At 37.7% G+C, this 16,656-nt stretch overlaps 3 protein-coding genes across 4 annotated transcripts in view; all 3 read right to left on the minus strand.

Moving 5' to 3' along the window:
- Positions 1-5,121: 5,121 nt before the first annotated feature.
- On the minus strand, positions 5,122-6,023 carry l(2)SH0834 (lethal (2) SH0834). Of its 2 annotated transcripts, none has more exons than XM_067769309.1 (2): positions 5,721-6,023; positions 5,122-5,668 (listed from the first exon to the last, which is right to left on the minus strand). In XM_067769309.1, the coding sequence occupies exons 1-2, from the start codon at positions 5,896-5,898 to the stop codon at positions 5,151-5,153; spliced, it is 696 nt and encodes a 231-aa protein (XP_067625410.1). In that variant the 5' UTR covers positions 5,899-6,023; the 3' UTR covers positions 5,122-5,150. The 2 variants fall into 2 exon arrangements, with proteins under 2 accessions (XP_067625410.1, XP_067625411.1); XM_067769310.1 differs by having other exon boundaries at positions 5,733-6,020.
- A 3,554-nt stretch (positions 6,024-9,577) lies between these two features.
- LOC137239195 (putative RNA polymerase II subunit B1 CTD phosphatase RPAP2 homolog) lies at positions 9,578-12,740 on the minus strand. Its single transcript, XM_067764221.1, has 4 exons — positions 12,599-12,740; positions 12,430-12,544; positions 9,921-10,018; positions 9,578-9,855 (listed from the first exon to the last, which is right to left on the minus strand). Exons 1-4 carry the CDS (start codon positions 12,622-12,624, stop codon positions 9,660-9,662), a joined length of 435 nt encoding a protein of 144 aa, XP_067620322.1. The 5' UTR covers positions 12,625-12,740; the 3' UTR covers positions 9,578-9,659.
- A 3,482-nt stretch (positions 12,741-16,222) lies between these two features.
- The window catches only part of Fkbp59 (FK506-binding protein 59kD), a 53,547-nt gene continuing 53,113 nt past the window's right edge, over positions 16,223-16,656 (minus strand). The window contains exon 10 of the mRNA XM_067764222.1: positions 16,223-16,450. Coding sequence (XP_067620323.1) covers positions 16,334-16,450 — 117 coding nt within the window. The 3' untranslated portion in view covers positions 16,223-16,333. The remainder of the gene's footprint in view (positions 16,451-16,656) is intronic.

Below are 16,656 nucleotides of genomic sequence, written 5' to 3' on the forward strand. Positions count from 1 at the left end.
TATATTTTAACCAATCATAAAATTGCTATGGCGACTGCTGAATGCTATTGGTAATATGTGCATAAGCATGGGTGTAAATTCGGCGTTGCCGGAGTTTGTAACACGAAAAATTTCCAGTTTTTTAATATTACAAATATCGCTCATTTACTTCAATATTGTCATAACTCAAAAAACACAATTTTCCAGGAGAGCCATGCAAAGATTTAACCTGCCATATGTTGCGCATATAAAGGCATATTTTCATTTTTATAGCACGTGGTAAATTTTTAACTGATCACACAGATTTTTTTATACAATATAGATCATGATATTGGGTACGTTTATATGTTATTAACTCAAAAGTCGTGTTTTTTGAGTTATGACACTATTGAAGTAAATGAGCGATATGTACTTACTTAATTCGCCCTTCAAAGGCCCGTGAAGTTGACACAGCCATTGTCATAACCATATTTTTACATATCCATATCAATGGGCACCGGACACTTTTTTTTTTAAACGTAGTCCCGGGATTTTGGGATGGAAAAATGGCTTGGAAGGCCCGGAATTCTGGATTAGGATTCCCGGGACTAAATGCCTTAGTTCACTGAAAACGCCCAATGTCGTCAACATACGGTAGTAATTGCGCGCTCTTATAGAATATTGTTCCACAGCGGTTATTTTCTGCAGCTGGTATAATTTTCTACTGCATCAAACAAAGCCAAACACCATGACATATGTACATAAATTACGTATTTCGGGGTTGATGTTGGACAAGTGAAAGTGTAACATGTTACAGTATTCAGAACGAAGTTGGGCCAGAGAGACTCGTGTCTCCCTTGGTAGTCTGCTTTCTTCTGCAAGGGTTGGATAATGTAGCAGGTATATTGATAAGGTGGTTCACTGGGCGCGACCCAGCGAGGGTCTCGCCATAATTCTAACAGAGATGTTTCATTATCTCTCTTGGAGGCGGGCCTAGATCAAGCAGTGGTTTTTTGGGATATCCAGGCTTATGAAAATTCAGCAAAAGCTATCTGTTCACAATTTCATTATGATCTTTTATGTTGAGCCTCGTTATGTAGATGATGTTCAGGGGTCATAAGAAGACATCCCGTGACAGTTCCGAGTTTTTTAAGTTAGGCGACCAAACTGGTGATGCCTAGCACATCACCAGCCGGTCAATTGCTTTGTAAGTTGTTAGCAGCGTTTTCTTTATATTTTCCCCCAAGTGCTTTCGGCAAGCGTCTTTAGATACAATTTCGGAGGCATGCGCCTTGAAGGTGAAAGTGCTATCGAACGTTACCCTAAGATCTTTGGCTCACTGACATGCGTAGCACCATCGACCTGAACGTCCAATATTTGCATCATCTGTTCCTACCGTTTCTATGCCGAATTTAAGTGCCGGGTCAGTCACGATGGGTGCCTCTCAGAACCCTTCGAAATTAAAAGCGGGGTGCGACAGGGATGCATACTCTCGCCGCTCTTGTTTATCTTGGCATTAGACGAGATTATGAGGAACGCAGAAAAGGGTGGACACGGTGTACAGTGGACGCCTTTCACTCAGCTAGGGGATTTAGAATATGCAGACGATGTCTGTCTGCTAAGCCACAGAAGTACTGACCTTCAACACAATTTAGAAGCTGTCAACACACATGCAAAGGAGGCCGGACTAAGCATCGATACAGCGAAAACCAAAGGCATAAGATGCGGCTATAGTATTTCATCAAGGCCATTGATGCTTACGGTTGACGAAAATGAAATCGAAGGTGTAGAGTCCGTTGTTTATCTTGGTAGTATTGTCTCAAATAATAGCGGTGCAGATGAGGACGTTCAGTCTCGCATAAACAAAGCAAGAATGGTTTTTGGGCAACTGGCAAACGTGTGGAGGTCCAGCCAAATATCTTTAAAAACGAAGCTTCGACTGTTTAATTCGAATGTTAAATCAGTACTGTTTTATGCTTGCGAGACGTGGAAAAGCTCAACTTCAAATCAGAAACGTCTACGAGTTTTTATTAATAAATGTCTGCGCCGAATCCTGAAAATTCGATGGCCGGAAAGAATTTCAACTGACGACTTATGGTCTAGAACAAATCAACCTAAGGCTGCCACAGAAATAACCAAGCGTAAATGGTCGTGGATTGGTCACACTCTCAGAAGACCTCCAGTAAATATAGCCAGACAAGCATTGCGATGGAATCCACAAGGAAGCTGACGACCTGGTGCACCTGCGAAAACTGTGGATAAAGAACTCGAAGACGCAGGATATACGTGGAATGACATCACAAGAACTGCACCTAACAGAATAAGATTTAAGTCGGTGGTCGAGGCCCTATATGCTCCAATAGGAGTTGAGGAGGATGATGATGATGATGTTCCTACCACGTCGTAAACAGAGTGGTCGTGGACTTGGTCGGTGATAGGACCTGATCACACGAGATGAATCTAGAAAGACTGTGGAGTTAGCTGTTTATTTTACAAACTATTTCGTCTGTAACGTCCTGTTTCCGTTATCGTGCAGCCGTCGGCTTAGGAAATGATAGTAACTCATTCTGGTGGGGAAGGTAGCTTCGATATGTAGAAATGAAACAGAAGCGGGGATAACACACCACCACATGGCAATCCCTGAGGTTTTGTTCCTCATTGATATACATAGTTGCGTTCCGATCCAACTTTTTAGACAAGGGAGAAGGGGTGAACCTTCTATGCCTTGGAATAGCGTGCAGTGGCTTTGGACAGGTCAAGTGCCCCGAGCACCGTTCTATGATGGGGTTTTTTCTAGTTGAGTCCGTAATTTATCTGGGTGTTCAAGCGTTTAACGCGGCATGGTAAGTGGCTAGGCGAAGATTCTCAGTGAAATAAGGGAGCAGGACGGTGTTCATGTCTTCGCTACTGGCGAAAGGGGTCATGTCGGTTGATATGACTCACCTTCGTTGGCTGGCTTCCGAGGCTTTGGTATTGGAATTATCCTTGGCATTTTCCATTGGTCGGGATGACGAAGGACTTTGACGAAAGGTTGAAAACGTGCGGCAAGTAGCTTACTCCCTCAGCGCCAAGAAGTTTTAGCATTGGCATGGCTATACTGTCCGGGCTGTAATTTTAGAGGACGTGGTGCGCGTTGAAATTGCCACTTAGTAGCGCGCATATATCATGGCGATATCCATTTCGACAGCAGGAGGAATATATGTAGATGTTAGTTATTTCTAGGTCATCATCACTTTACCGGAGGGTTATGCCATGGCTTTTTGAGGTTTTGTCCTTGCGGCTTATGTCTCTTTCAAGTGGACTTTATTGCACGGTGTGATGGATGTTGTAGCCATCGCAAGTTCGGAGGTCCGATCTGGCTGTTAGCTTTGTTTCTTGGCTTGCGGCTATGCGGGTATTATTTTTATTCATGTATTCAACTAACTCCGCTGTCTTACCGGCTAACCCGTTAAAATATAATTGCAGTATTCTGACATTCAACGGGGGCAGTCATCACTCTGTGGGTTAGAGATGGGTGGACACGCCTTGAATGATTTAGGCTTTGTCGTGTGTGCTGTCCGACTGCTGCTGGTGTACCTGGTGCCGATGTGCTGGTTTTATCAGCATGGTGCAACGAATGCGCCAGTCTGAGGGTTGCCATTGCTAAGCCCGGAACATATATGAACGTGCTGGCAAGACGGGGGCAGAGGCTGGTGATCAGCGTTGCTTTTATCCATGCTGCGTATATTCTAATGATGGGTTGGAGCGGCCGTGTGAGGTGGAAGCACCGTTTGGCACGAGCAACAGAAAATCTGCGAAGGTGGCAACGGCCAAGGCATGAACTGCTTTGGACTAATTTCGCAATCATACATATTGGTGTGGAGGACCAAGAGTTGATGACTCTATATTACGCTAGTGCGTGCGCCGGGAAAGGAGGGGAGACGGATGCTGGTGATTGGCGTTAATGATGGGTTGGTGCATCCGTGTGAGCTGGAAGCTGGGGAAACAGCGGGCAGATGATGTGGCCTACTGAGCAGTGTTGGTGGCGAGGGTGCGCTTAAGCATGAACGGCGCGGAGTCCTTGGGAACAAACAGCAGGTTGCCACAAAAGTTGTAGAATGATTCGACGAATATTGAGATCTAGCCTAGAACATCCCGAACGACGCAAACATCCTTTGCAGAGGATACACTGAAAAGAATTTGGCGGTCTTACTTGGGTTGTAATGAAGTTGTTGTTGTTGTTGTTGTAGCGATAAGGTTGCTCCCCGAAGGCTTTGGGGAGTGTTATCGATGTGATGGTCCTTTGCCGGATACAACTCCGGTACGCTCTGGTACCATAGGCGCTAGCCCGATCATCTCGGGAACGATTTATGTGGCCACATTAAACCTTCAGGCCATTCCCTCCCTCCCTACCCCCAAGTTCCATGAGGAGCTTGGGGTCGCCAGAGCCTCGTCTGTTAGTGAAACAGGATTCGCCGCCGATAGGTGAGGTTGACAATTGGGTTTGGAGAAGCTATATATTGCGCTGGCAACCTGAAAGGTTGCGCTAAACAGCCCCTTGAATCTGGTATTTTAGTCGCCTCTTACGACAGGCATACCTACCGCGGGTATATTCTGACCCCTAACCCGCTGGGGTAGTTGTAATGAGGTCAGTACCTTCCCTAATCAGGAGGGTTTTAGAGCATTCCAGCTGCTCCGATCTAACAATTTGTTGGATAGACGTAACAAAGTTTTCCTCGGTACACAGGATCGCCGTTTGGTTGTTGTAGCGACGAAAACAGTCCCGAGGGCTTTGGGAAGTGTTATCGACATTGATGGTTCTTTGCGGGTTATCAATCCGGCCCACACCCCCTAGTTCCATGAGGAACCTTGGGTAGACAGTGCCTCAACTGCTAAAGAAACAGGATTCGCCAAGGGTAGATAAGATTGACAATGGGGTTGGAGAATCTATAAATTGCGTTGGCAACCCTTTGAAAGGGTTTTTGCCTCTTACGACAGGCATACCTGCCGCGGGCATTCTCTAGACCCCTCTAACCCGCTGGGGGCCATTGGTCGTTTTGGTTGCTTCGCTTTGATGCTTTGCCATCGCTCTAAGAAAATAATGAAACGCCTTGCCGCTTTCAAGCGAATGCATTACTACGTTACAATTATTTAAGTCACCATGCTGTGTAATTCCAAAACATATTTAAAGTTATCACCAGTTTATGTGTTGTTTATTTAATATCGGCTAAGTGCACAAATTGATTGCCAAGAAATGCGGCTATACAAAAATAGAAAATGAATATAGATAAATCGGTTATAACGATTTGTATTTTCGTAGCAACATTTATTGCAAATACAATTTTATGAGCTCTAATACCGAAAAGTACCAACATATCAATCATTGGATTACGCTGTCTTTGCTGGTAAAAAATTGTTAAATCTGATACCAATACCAGCGCAAACGGTATGATTACATAAAAAGTTTGTCCTTCATTTTCATTTAGGATTAATGTTGCCATATACGCGATTGACACAGCTAATATAACATGCAATTTATACTTTATATAGATTTTCTCGTTTTCCTGAGTTTGCTCATAATTTCTGGTACTTTCAAAGTTTTTTAATGTATCCTCAAATTGCAAGTTATGTGGTTGTTGTTGAAATGCTGGAGTTTGCATATGAAAATGTTCAGGAATATTTGGTTCAACTTCTGGATCTGAATATTCACATTCTTGCACTAGGGGAACGCCTTTGAATAGTAATTGTTTATTAAGCATTGTGCAGAAATTTAAATTACATACATATGTATTTACTTGCACGTATGTTCACCAACTCGGTGTCACCATCACCATTCTGCCTCATGTTTAATTTCTCTAACCGACTTTTAGCATTTTCTAATATTTTTCTTCTTCGTTGAATTCTTCTAAGTTCCAGCTTTTCTTGCATTTCATCAACTTCAGGTGACTCTTGTAACTCCATGCTTTTTAATAAGTTTTAAACAAATGAAGAAAAGGTGCCCAGTGATGAACTTATAAAATAATTGACATTTTACTCCAATTCCGATATTTTGTTTTCTAGTATCGACTACCTACCAGTGTATCGATGCATGTAGACTCTTAAATCACACATCACAAGAGGTAGGTGATTTGTGACTCTAAATAAATGCTCTAAATATACACTGTTGACGCACAAATCATTCACGAGTTCAAAACTGCTTCGTTCTGCGCATCTACGTCACGCTTGACTGCTTGAGCGAATGAGAGAGAAAAAAAAAAACAAAAACTAAAGGAAAATGACGTAAAAATTGCCCATAAAAAACAGCTGATCTTTTATTTACATGCGCAATGCGCAATCTCGTGTGTGTGATTTGTGCTGTTGACGTGTGTTGTGATAAGGCCGGAATTCCATAGAACGCTGTTGCGGTGCTTCGCCTAACAAATGTGTTCAAAGTGTGCCAGTACTATATCTTGCTATTACCTATATGACACTACTTTATTTTCGTGTATTTTATCTTAAATTTTTTGTCGCACTCCCTCCTAATACGGCTTTAGTACTGGTGTAAGTGTGTAAACTATATTTCAAAAAACTAACGAAATACAAGGAAAATACAATCTTATTGTTTACTATATAGTTTGGCAGCTTAAATAGAGGTTATGTTGCGAATAGAGTGGAAGGCAGTGGAATAGGCAGTCGAATGTCATATAATGAAGGAATGGTGTTCGGAGTTTTTTCAAAGTTAAAAAAAATGATAAAAGCTTTAATATAAATAAAACTATTTTTTTAATAACAACAAAAATACCTTATATATTCTATATACATAAATTCGTAAAGATTATCTCACTTTAAAATTTGAGTTAAATAATCTAAAGTTTTTTTTGAAACTGAGTCGAGAACCGTGCGTGTGAATGTGCGAATTTTCACCGATCAGCTGTTAGTTGCGCTACTTGGTAAAATTTACAATGTACAATCTAGTTCATTAAAAACAAACGAGCCAGTTTGTATTTCGATAGGTTTTTTTGACATTCGGCCGTTTTTTCTTTATTTTTTTCTGACACATGAAAATTTTGTTTTTAGTTTGAAAATTAAAATCAACTTTATTGTGAAAAAAGTGAACCATTAGAGACCGACATAATTTTCGCGTGTTATTTGCATTGTTTTTATTGTTAAGTAATAATGTAAAAATAAAATTAAAAAAAAACAAAAACATGTCAAACTCACTAATTTTCGGGGAATAGTGTTCTCGCTTTTTCATGATAGAAATAATTTTTGTTTTGAAGTTCCGATAAAGTTTCGTCATTTTTTTTAGCGTGGAATCCAAGCAAAAAAAAGTAGTGTCATATATGTCTATACCAAGTTGGCAATTCCTTTTGTTAGAAACTTGATTTTTAAATAATGAATTGCTCAGAAACTGCAATATACAAATATTTTAAAGTCAATCATTTGACCACTCCTCCACTACTGCTACAACTATTTCACTACTTGCAACAGAATATACATATAAACGGCAGTAGGTATGAGATAAAAATATACATAATGTCTTAAAATATTTCGATATCACAGGATTCTTCATCATCTGATGAATTGCAATAAATATTTGATTTGTTCATTAGTTCAATGAGATAGTATGTAAATCATGGCAGCACTTATTTTCTTTCCTTAGTCTGCACATTACATATAAAATTTAATTTAAAATTTTTAAATGTTGCTGAAAATTCGCTCCACTTCTGCATTACTAATTGAGAGAGTTTTTTCGTTTTAAAAGGTCGATTTCGCTGCCTTTTGGCTTCAACACAGTTGCATAATGCTCCAACAAAAGTGGTGCAAATGCTTATTGTTTGTTGTGCTCTGCACAATATTTGTATAATGTTCAGTGTTGAAAATCCTCCCAGGTCAGAAATTGAACCGGAAGAAGTGACCGTTAATTTTATTCTTAAATTCTCACGGTCCATTCTTTAATTATGGACATATTGTTCTTTGGCAAAATTTAGCTTTTTTCTATTTTGAATGTAATTCCCATGGTTTTGGAAATATTCTTCAAATTGTTATTCATCTCGTTTAGGACTTTTGTTGAGTTGCTTTGGTTGGGAAGTTACTCTCTTCCATAAATTATTGGCCGTTGTCTTTTGGGCGTGTTAAGTAACCCTTTGGCCAAATCTGGGTATATTGCCACAAAGTCCACTAGGATTTCAAACTGTTGCCTTTGTGTTTGTTTAGTCTTTGGAGTTGCCCTATATACTTTTAAAAGAATATACAATGAATATAAAGATATCAATTTATAAAATCATCAATTAATACTTACATATTTGAACAATGCGAATGCCTATTAGTTGTAGCAAGAAAAATGCGAAAATCAAAGCTGTTTGACATTCGCTTTCGCTATACAGAGTTCTGGCAATGCGAAAAGGGAGAAAAATTGCGAATGGGCAAAATGTGAATGCGAATGTCAAAATATGCATACGAATGTCAAGATACAGAGTACCAATTTTGCGATTTCGCGTATTTTTTCTTTCGCATCGCAATACAGAGTAGGCCCCCAGGTGTTCTGATCCCGTTGACGTTTTCCCTTATTCTGACAAGTTCGTCATGCATAATTTAGAGGGTTGTCTATCATACAGAACTCCCTTTGAGTTCTTCTACGATCGTAGCATATTTTACTATACGTTTAGAAATATTATAACTATATAAGCCGTTACTAGAATTGTTTAGCCAACACGATTAACGTAACTTTGTATTCTCTAACTGAATATAGACAAAATTTTACAGAAAAAATTTTTATTGTTATATCGGCCTACTGATTTTAAGATCGCGGGTTCGAATCGAGCTCAAGGCCTAACAATAATTTTTTATCATTATTGTTATGAATAATTTTTTCTTAATTGAAAAAATTTTTAAATTAGAATAGAAGAAAGAAAAAATTTAGACAACTGCCACAGCCCGTTGTATAGATCCATTTCGGGAACTGCTAAATTCCTTCATCGCTCATGATGGCTGAATGGTTATAGCAGCAGCGCCTAAACGTTGCCGATGAAGGAATTTAGCAGTTCCCGAAATGGATCTATACAACGAGCTTTGGCAGTTGTCTAAATTTTTTCTTTCTTCTATTCTAATTTAAAAATTTTTTCAATTAAGAAAAAATTTATCATAACAATAATAATGATAAAAAATTATTGTTAGGCCTTGAGCTCGATTCGAACCCGCAATTTTACAGAAAACTAATTTATTTTAAGAATTTTTACGAAAAATTAAACAATCCAAATTTATTACTTTTGAAATACACGTAAATACTGGCAATTAGAGCTGCCGAAAAAGTGAGGTTATGTCGTTGACATCACCTTTATTATTACATCATGGATTATACCTTGTAGTGTCAAAGAGGATAAATATAATAAGAGAGGTCACTCGTTACTTTGCGTAATGTTATTCGTTAGGGTACTCGCAGGTTCTTTTTGGGCGAGATATGCATAAATGTCTTCTATACATTTCGTGGGGTATTTGTGTTAATTTTTCCAACTTTATTTAATTAACTAATTAATTCTCTTTCCAAAAAAACATTTGCATAAGGTGCCTACACGGCATGTATAAATGCGAGACAATTAAAAATGTCCCACACAAATTTTTCTTAACTACTTAATTTGCAATCTGCTTAAAAAAACACATGTTTTAAATCGATCCTTGTTCAAGACATATTTATGTAAATAAATAAAATTATGTATAGAATATTAATAACACGGAAAATAGTTTTAACCGGCACTTTTATGCAATAATTTAAACTGGGGAGTGGGTTCATATTTCCTAAGCCACAGAGGACTTACTAGTAATTGTGACTTTATAAACTCGGACGCTTTAAAACAATGAGTACTGCAAAATTTTTTACGATCCGTTATATCGTAAACTTTATTAGTCGTTGTAGATATTGAATATTTTTTCGATGGTATGCTGAATAAAGTAAAAATTATGTGTAATGTTGGCATAAATTCAAGAATGAAAATTATAGCATTTACCTTTCCAATTGTGTTGCACATAAAGGATATCCGCATAGCATGAGGATATGTCGCTCATCAACAATATCGTCATAATGGCTTTGGTTGATATCCTTTAACTTGAAATAAAGTGAAGGCTATGAATAATTGGGCATGCATATCATTGTGGATAATACAAGTGCGCTAACTTCTGCATAGACGTCAAAATTACAAATAGAATGGATCACCTGTTTCAAACTATCGTAAAAGTAGCCATATTGCAAATCCCGTCAGGCAGTTGGCGTATAAGATATCACACTTTTTTGTACGCAATGTTACATAATTCACTATAAATCAATCCCGTACAGTACAGTTCTATTCAATTCTGTCTTACTGAGAGCGTTGTTTGCTGTCTGTCTTCTCAATAGTCAGAGAACCGAGTACGGTATAGATTTTCGGTTCCGTTCTCCCTTCTGGCCAATCAAAACTTTTTTGGAAGTTTTTGCGCTATTATATATTTAAAAATCAGTCTCCAAAGAAAATAAAGCCAAAAAATAAACAAAACACATTATCCTCTCCTTGTTTTGAGAAAAAACATATACAGATGTACATATATTCCAAAGATTTTCCGTCATTCTTTGGCAAATTTGGTTTGGAGACAAACCGGTTTAGGCGCTGTGCAATATTCAATGTCTTATTTTCTTTAATATATGTGTGCGAATGAGAAGTTTTAAATGATTTTCATTACGGAAAAACGCCAACGTCAGACACGGTTATACTTCCTAGATGTTTTTGTCATGATCTATAGGCCCGAACAGGTCCGATTATTGCGTTGTTTTGGCGCTGAGGTCACTTTGAAATAAACAGGTTAAAATTTTCCCTACGCAAAACAAAATGTCGCATTCCGATTTTTGGCATTAAGAAAATTGAAAAAAAAAATTCTTTATGGGGAATATTTAGAATAAGGTGCCACGATTTTCCAACTTTTCTTTTTTTCGAGGGGTGGCGGGGGTCCTAAAAATCACAAAATTATCATCCGCAACTCTTCTTTTAAATATAAGCCTTTTAATTTCCAAATTTAGTAAAATTTCAACTTAAGTCCTGCACTTAAAATTCGGGTCGCACATGTCGATAGCGATATCAAAAGACGCTTATTTGCGTCAAGATTCAGAATCCGAAAGCAGAAACTACATTTTTTATCTCGTTTAAAAGTTATTCGCGGAAAACCCGTCGGTACTATTGTCGCTTTTTTCGTTGTTACAATTAAACAAACGAAAACAAATGAAGGTGGTGAATAGTGTTGCCAGCTCCGCAACAATATCTTTTTAACTTGGTAGAAGATTATAAGGTGGTGACACGTCGACATAAATGCAAACAAAAATACACTATCAAAATATTTTGTTTTGTAATTCTCTGAATAATTTGAAATTAATGTATTTAATTGGACCAAGTGCAGAATACATACATTTGTTAAAAAAAAAAATAAAAAATTGGACTTTATAAAGATTTTTATGCTGATTCCAACGGTAATTCTGCGTAGAACACCTTTCTGCATAGGCGGCCTTCGGCCGCGCTTATAAAAAATAACCCTGGGCTACGCCATGCCAAGTCCGGGTGTGTGGTATAACCGTGGCTACCGCCACGGTGATATCCTTCTGCGTAGTACACCCTTCTGCGCAGCACCCCAAATAATATTAGACTACAATTATTAAAAATTTTTTACAAAAACAAAATACATGAATAGTGTATGTTTGTTTGCATTTATGTCGACGTGCCACCACCTTATAATGTTCTACCAAGATAAAAAGATATTGTTGCGAAGCCGGCAACACTATTCACCACCGTCATTTGTTTAATTGCAACAACGAAAAAAGCGACAATAGTACCGACGGGTATTCCGCGAATAACTTTTAAACGAGATAAAAAAAATGTAGTTTTTGCTTTCGGATTCTGAATCTTGAAGCAAATACGCGTCTTTTGATACCGCTCTCGACATGTGCGACCCCAATTTTAAGTGCAGGACTTAAGTTGAAATTTTACTAAATTTGGAAATTAAAAAGCTTATATTTCATAAGCTAAGAGTTTTCTAGAGTTGCGGATAATAATTTTGTGATTTTTATGACCCCCTCTTCCCCTAAAAATCAGCAAAAGTTTGAAAATCGTGGCACCTTATATAAAATCCAACCCCTCCTTTTACCCCTACAAACCAGCAAAAGTTTGAAAATCGTGGCACTTTATATAAAATCCAACCCTTCTTTACTAAGAATACAAAACAATATTTAAGATCGAATTGTGTGACGATAGTTATTCAAAGATTTTTCTTAAATCGAAAGAAATATTAACTGATTGACAAAGCCAGCAAAACATAAGCTTTTGAATTTTTTTGCGACGCCGTTGCGTTGCTCTTGAATTAAAAACATAGACGTGGGTTCAAAGCCAGATGTTGACGCGACGCAAGCGCTAAAACGGAGCAAAAGCCTAGCGTGTTTGGTTCTTTAAACTTTTCATAAATGATTTCTATCGGTAGATATTTGCCAAATAACAAACTTACCATCGCTATGAAATATTCACGGTCAATGTTCCTTTCTAACAATGACTCCACAATTGTTTGCGCTTTTGCATTGCATTCCCTTTTACTTTGTACCGCCTTCAGAAGCTGTTCTTGACTGTAGATAAACAAAATTAAAAATTAAATTCAGTTTTATTACACATTTCTGTACCTCAAATGATTTCGTTTTTCCGACATATCCGAATGTTGAGAATAGGTATAATTGCAACATATCGATAACACGATTACATCAAGCTAATAAAATAAGGTGAAAGCACTCGTTGTATTCTCAAGCAGCATTGGGCACCATTGTGGATAAGTACAAGTGTGTTGACTTCTTTCTGACAGCCACTCGCTTAAGTAAGCATAAGGGGAAAATCTGGGTTGCCATTGTTGTTTCGGTTGAAAACGGTCAATAAGGGTTCTGTGCAGGGACGTAAAAGATTGAAACAGGGTTTATGTACTCACAAAAGTGTTGCTCCTGTTCCACAGCATTTTAATTTTTTTCATGGCGAAAATTGTTCAGTTCAGAGTTATTGACTTTCATTAAAAATTTAATTTATTATACAAGGTTACTTCTCTAAGTGTAAAAAGCATAAGGTTTTTCAATTTATTGCGAAAAACTTTTTAAACTCAACAACAATGTATATCGGTAAAATATTTTCTAGGATTTCTGAATTTCTGTACTCAAGCTCATTATATTTGTGTAATAAAATAATCTGGTAACAGTATTTTTAAACGAAGAAAACAATGTTATTGCATAAAAACGTATCTAATAGTTAAACTTTCATTAATTCTTATTTTGCCCGCTTCTTTGTTTTGCTTCCACTCACAGCGTCGTTTTATTTGCGAGAGACTTTCACAGCGACAGAAATTAAGGCGGATTTACATGGACGCTTTGGTTGTTGCATCGATCTGAAGCCTTGGCAGGCCCATAATATAAAAATGAGACTCCTTGCCATTTTCTTCGCTTTGAAACGATGAGAGTTGGAAATCCTCCTTTGAGAATTTCTCAACTTTTTGAGTCCTTTAACATTCAACAAACTTTGCTTGGCAAAATATAGGAGCTGCCATAAATTTAACTCATCCGTCGGGCGAAGCATCAAAAGGTTTACATAAACGATTTGGTTGCGTGCCTACGCTTTGACGACGCCATACGAAAAACAATCAAACGCCTTGCGTTATCTTTGCTTTGAAGCGACCAAAGCGTTTATATAATTTTGCTTTATGTATTTGTTAAACAGCCATAGAAGTGAAAATTTTCCTCAGGGAAACATGTTACACGCTTTATATTTTGTTAAGTTTCTCTAGACCTTTTTGACTCTAATTTAAATAAATTTTGCTTTCGGTATGTTTCCGCATTGTTGGAGGCTACAAATCTTCTATTATTTATATTTCCGCGGAAATATATGCAACTATTTCATCTGTTAAAATTACAAAGTTTTATTCAACTATCAAATGCAACTCTGCTTAAAGTACTCTTAGGTACCAAAAATGCAACTCTAGACCTGAGATTTGCATCAGGCGAGCGAGGCTGTTTGCAATTTTGACATTTATCGCTTAGTTGACACACTGGCACTTTACAGAATGTTGGACACTTCCAGCGAAGATAAGTGTTGACCAATCGTTCACTCATGGTTCAATTATATGGTTGGCTCATCTCATCAGCTGATTATATTTATTTCATTGCATGGTCGATGGGATTGTCAAAAGGAGATGGCAAGCTCAAAATGAAACCAACACATTTTCTTACCCATGCAAAAACTGTTAAGTTTTATGTTTCCATTCCATACCATTCGCACCAACACCAATACACATATTTTGACAATTTGAACAGACATATTTTTTTATTGTACAGATGAGCCAACCATATAGTTGAACCATGCGTTCACTGATAGTTTTCTGAACGCAGCGTTGAGTATTTATGATCCACTAAACGGTTGGGATTTAAAGTCAAATTACTGAGCAAACATTTACTTTTTCATTCTGAAGCTTCGGAAGAGAAAGGGGTTTAAGTAGCTGATCTGTGGTTTAACTGTTCGAGGAATTGTTTGGGTTTAACCAATTTTTGTGTTTACTTATTAGCTGTGTTTTTTCTACATCTATATACGTTTACGCTTAAACTTTATATGGACTGCTAAGCGTTAAACTTTATATACTCTTCTGAAATTTCTGCGCATAAAATTAGCACTCCTAACTTTCAATACGCATTATACTCAGATGCAACTGAAATATATGGCTATGTTTCACCTCTACACTAATTCTATGTATTAGGGGTAATTAAACTTCCTTAACCCCAACGCTATAGTCGTAACCATACACATATCCATAACCATCTGCAATGTGATCGATTAAAGGTGCCTTAACCTAAAAATCGTGAAAATTTCATAAAAATGAAGAAAACGCAAAAAATTACAAACATATTCCACAAAAAATAAGTCTCTTAGTCATAACGTATCCAAAACAATGAATAAGTCTACAAAAAGTTAGCAAATTCACCAACTCAAATATTTTTAGGTTATGGATATGGCGAGAAACCACAAACCAATCGTTGGGCTATGGTATGGTTATGGCGTTAGCGTTATAATATGCAACCATTAATCGATTACATTGATTTCCATAAGGTAGGTTCGATCAGCTGTTTTATCGGGTTATGGTTATAAGTCACCATTAATTAGGCCTTTACCTGTTGTTGTTGTTGTTGTTGTAGCGATAAGTTGCTCCCCGAAGGCTTTGGGGAGTGTTATCGATGTGATGGTCCTTTGCCGGATACAAATCCGGTACGCTCCGGTACCATAGCACCATTAAGGTGCTAGCCCGACCATCTCGGGAACGATTTATGTGGCCACATTAAACCTTCAGGCCATTCCCTCCCTCCCTACCCCCAAGTTCCATGAGGTGCTTGGGGTCGCCAGAGCCTCGTCTGTTAGTGAAACAGGATTCACCGCGGATAGGTGAGGTTGACAACTTGGTTTGGAGAAGCTATATATTGCGCTGGCAACCTGAAAGGTTGCGCTACACAGCCCCTTGAATCTGGTATTTTAGTCGCCTCTTACGACAGGTATACCTACCGCGGGTATATTCTGATCCCCTAACCCGCTGGGTTTACCTTTACAAATGGTGTGTGTCCACTATTCATTATTGTGAATGATAATCATTCACATCATTCACAATGCTATTCATCTCAACCCACAAATCACACACAGAAGATTGTGCATTCAGGAGTTCAAAATTGCTTCGTTCTGCACATCTACGTCACACTTGACTGCTTGAACGAATGAAAGAGAGAAAAAAACAAGCGCTAAAGGAAAATGACGTAAAAATCGCGCATAAAAAGCAGCTGAACTAATGTTTACATGCGCAATGCGCCACCTTCTCTTATTCCATCATGACCGCAACCGATTCAGCTATAGCCATAGAACAGAGGTTTGTGTCTCCGCTTTTCGGTACATGTTCTGTAGCTAGGTGCCGATAACTGGGTCTCCTGAGCATTATCTAAGTGAGAATAAGCGTTTTTTACGCAGAAACATGGATGTATATACATGTAAAAAAAAAAAACACTGCTATTAATTCGGAATATTCAGACCGCCTAAAATCTCTTCGGAGGCTATCGCGCCTCACGTTTATTTTTTTATTCAGACCGCGTTCTTTTCATACTACCTCAGTAGTATAAAAAGGACATAAATGCTTTCAGTTAAAAAGCATTGTTGCAGTAGTGCTGAATTTTTGGGTCCTGCGAACACATCCATTGTTTACTGCATGCTTTTCTGGTTTATGATAAACAAATTCAAGAATATTTTAGAATATTCAGCCAATTCTTTATTGTATATAGTATATAAGACATGTTCTTCTATTTTTCATACCCTTTTTTTCATTGTAACTAGCTTTTGAAATAACCTCAATTAATTTATATCATAACAATATTATTATCGCGTTCGAATGCCAAATCTACTTCCCGTTTTGCATCTTCATCTGTCCATTCCCCACATTTAGTTAAGACATCATCCTCGGTACTTGGTACTGCCTATATGAATGAATAATAGTATTTTTAATAACATTTATGTATTGTAAATATTAATAGCAATATAAAGTAATAATCCTATCATGATTGAGTCGTTACAAACATATCAAAGGTGCATTAGTCCGTAATGATACTTTTTTGGATTTTGTGTGCGTCTATGTAGTAGAAGACAAATCTATCGTTTAAAATTAAAAAAAAGTACCCAACTA

The sequence above is a fragment of the Eurosta solidaginis genome, chromosome 2 (assembly GCF_040869045.1).
Source record: "Eurosta solidaginis isolate ZX-2024a chromosome 2, ASM4086904v1, whole genome shotgun sequence".
NCBI classification, from domain to species: domain Eukaryota; kingdom Metazoa; phylum Arthropoda; class Insecta; order Diptera; family Tephritidae; genus Eurosta; species Eurosta solidaginis.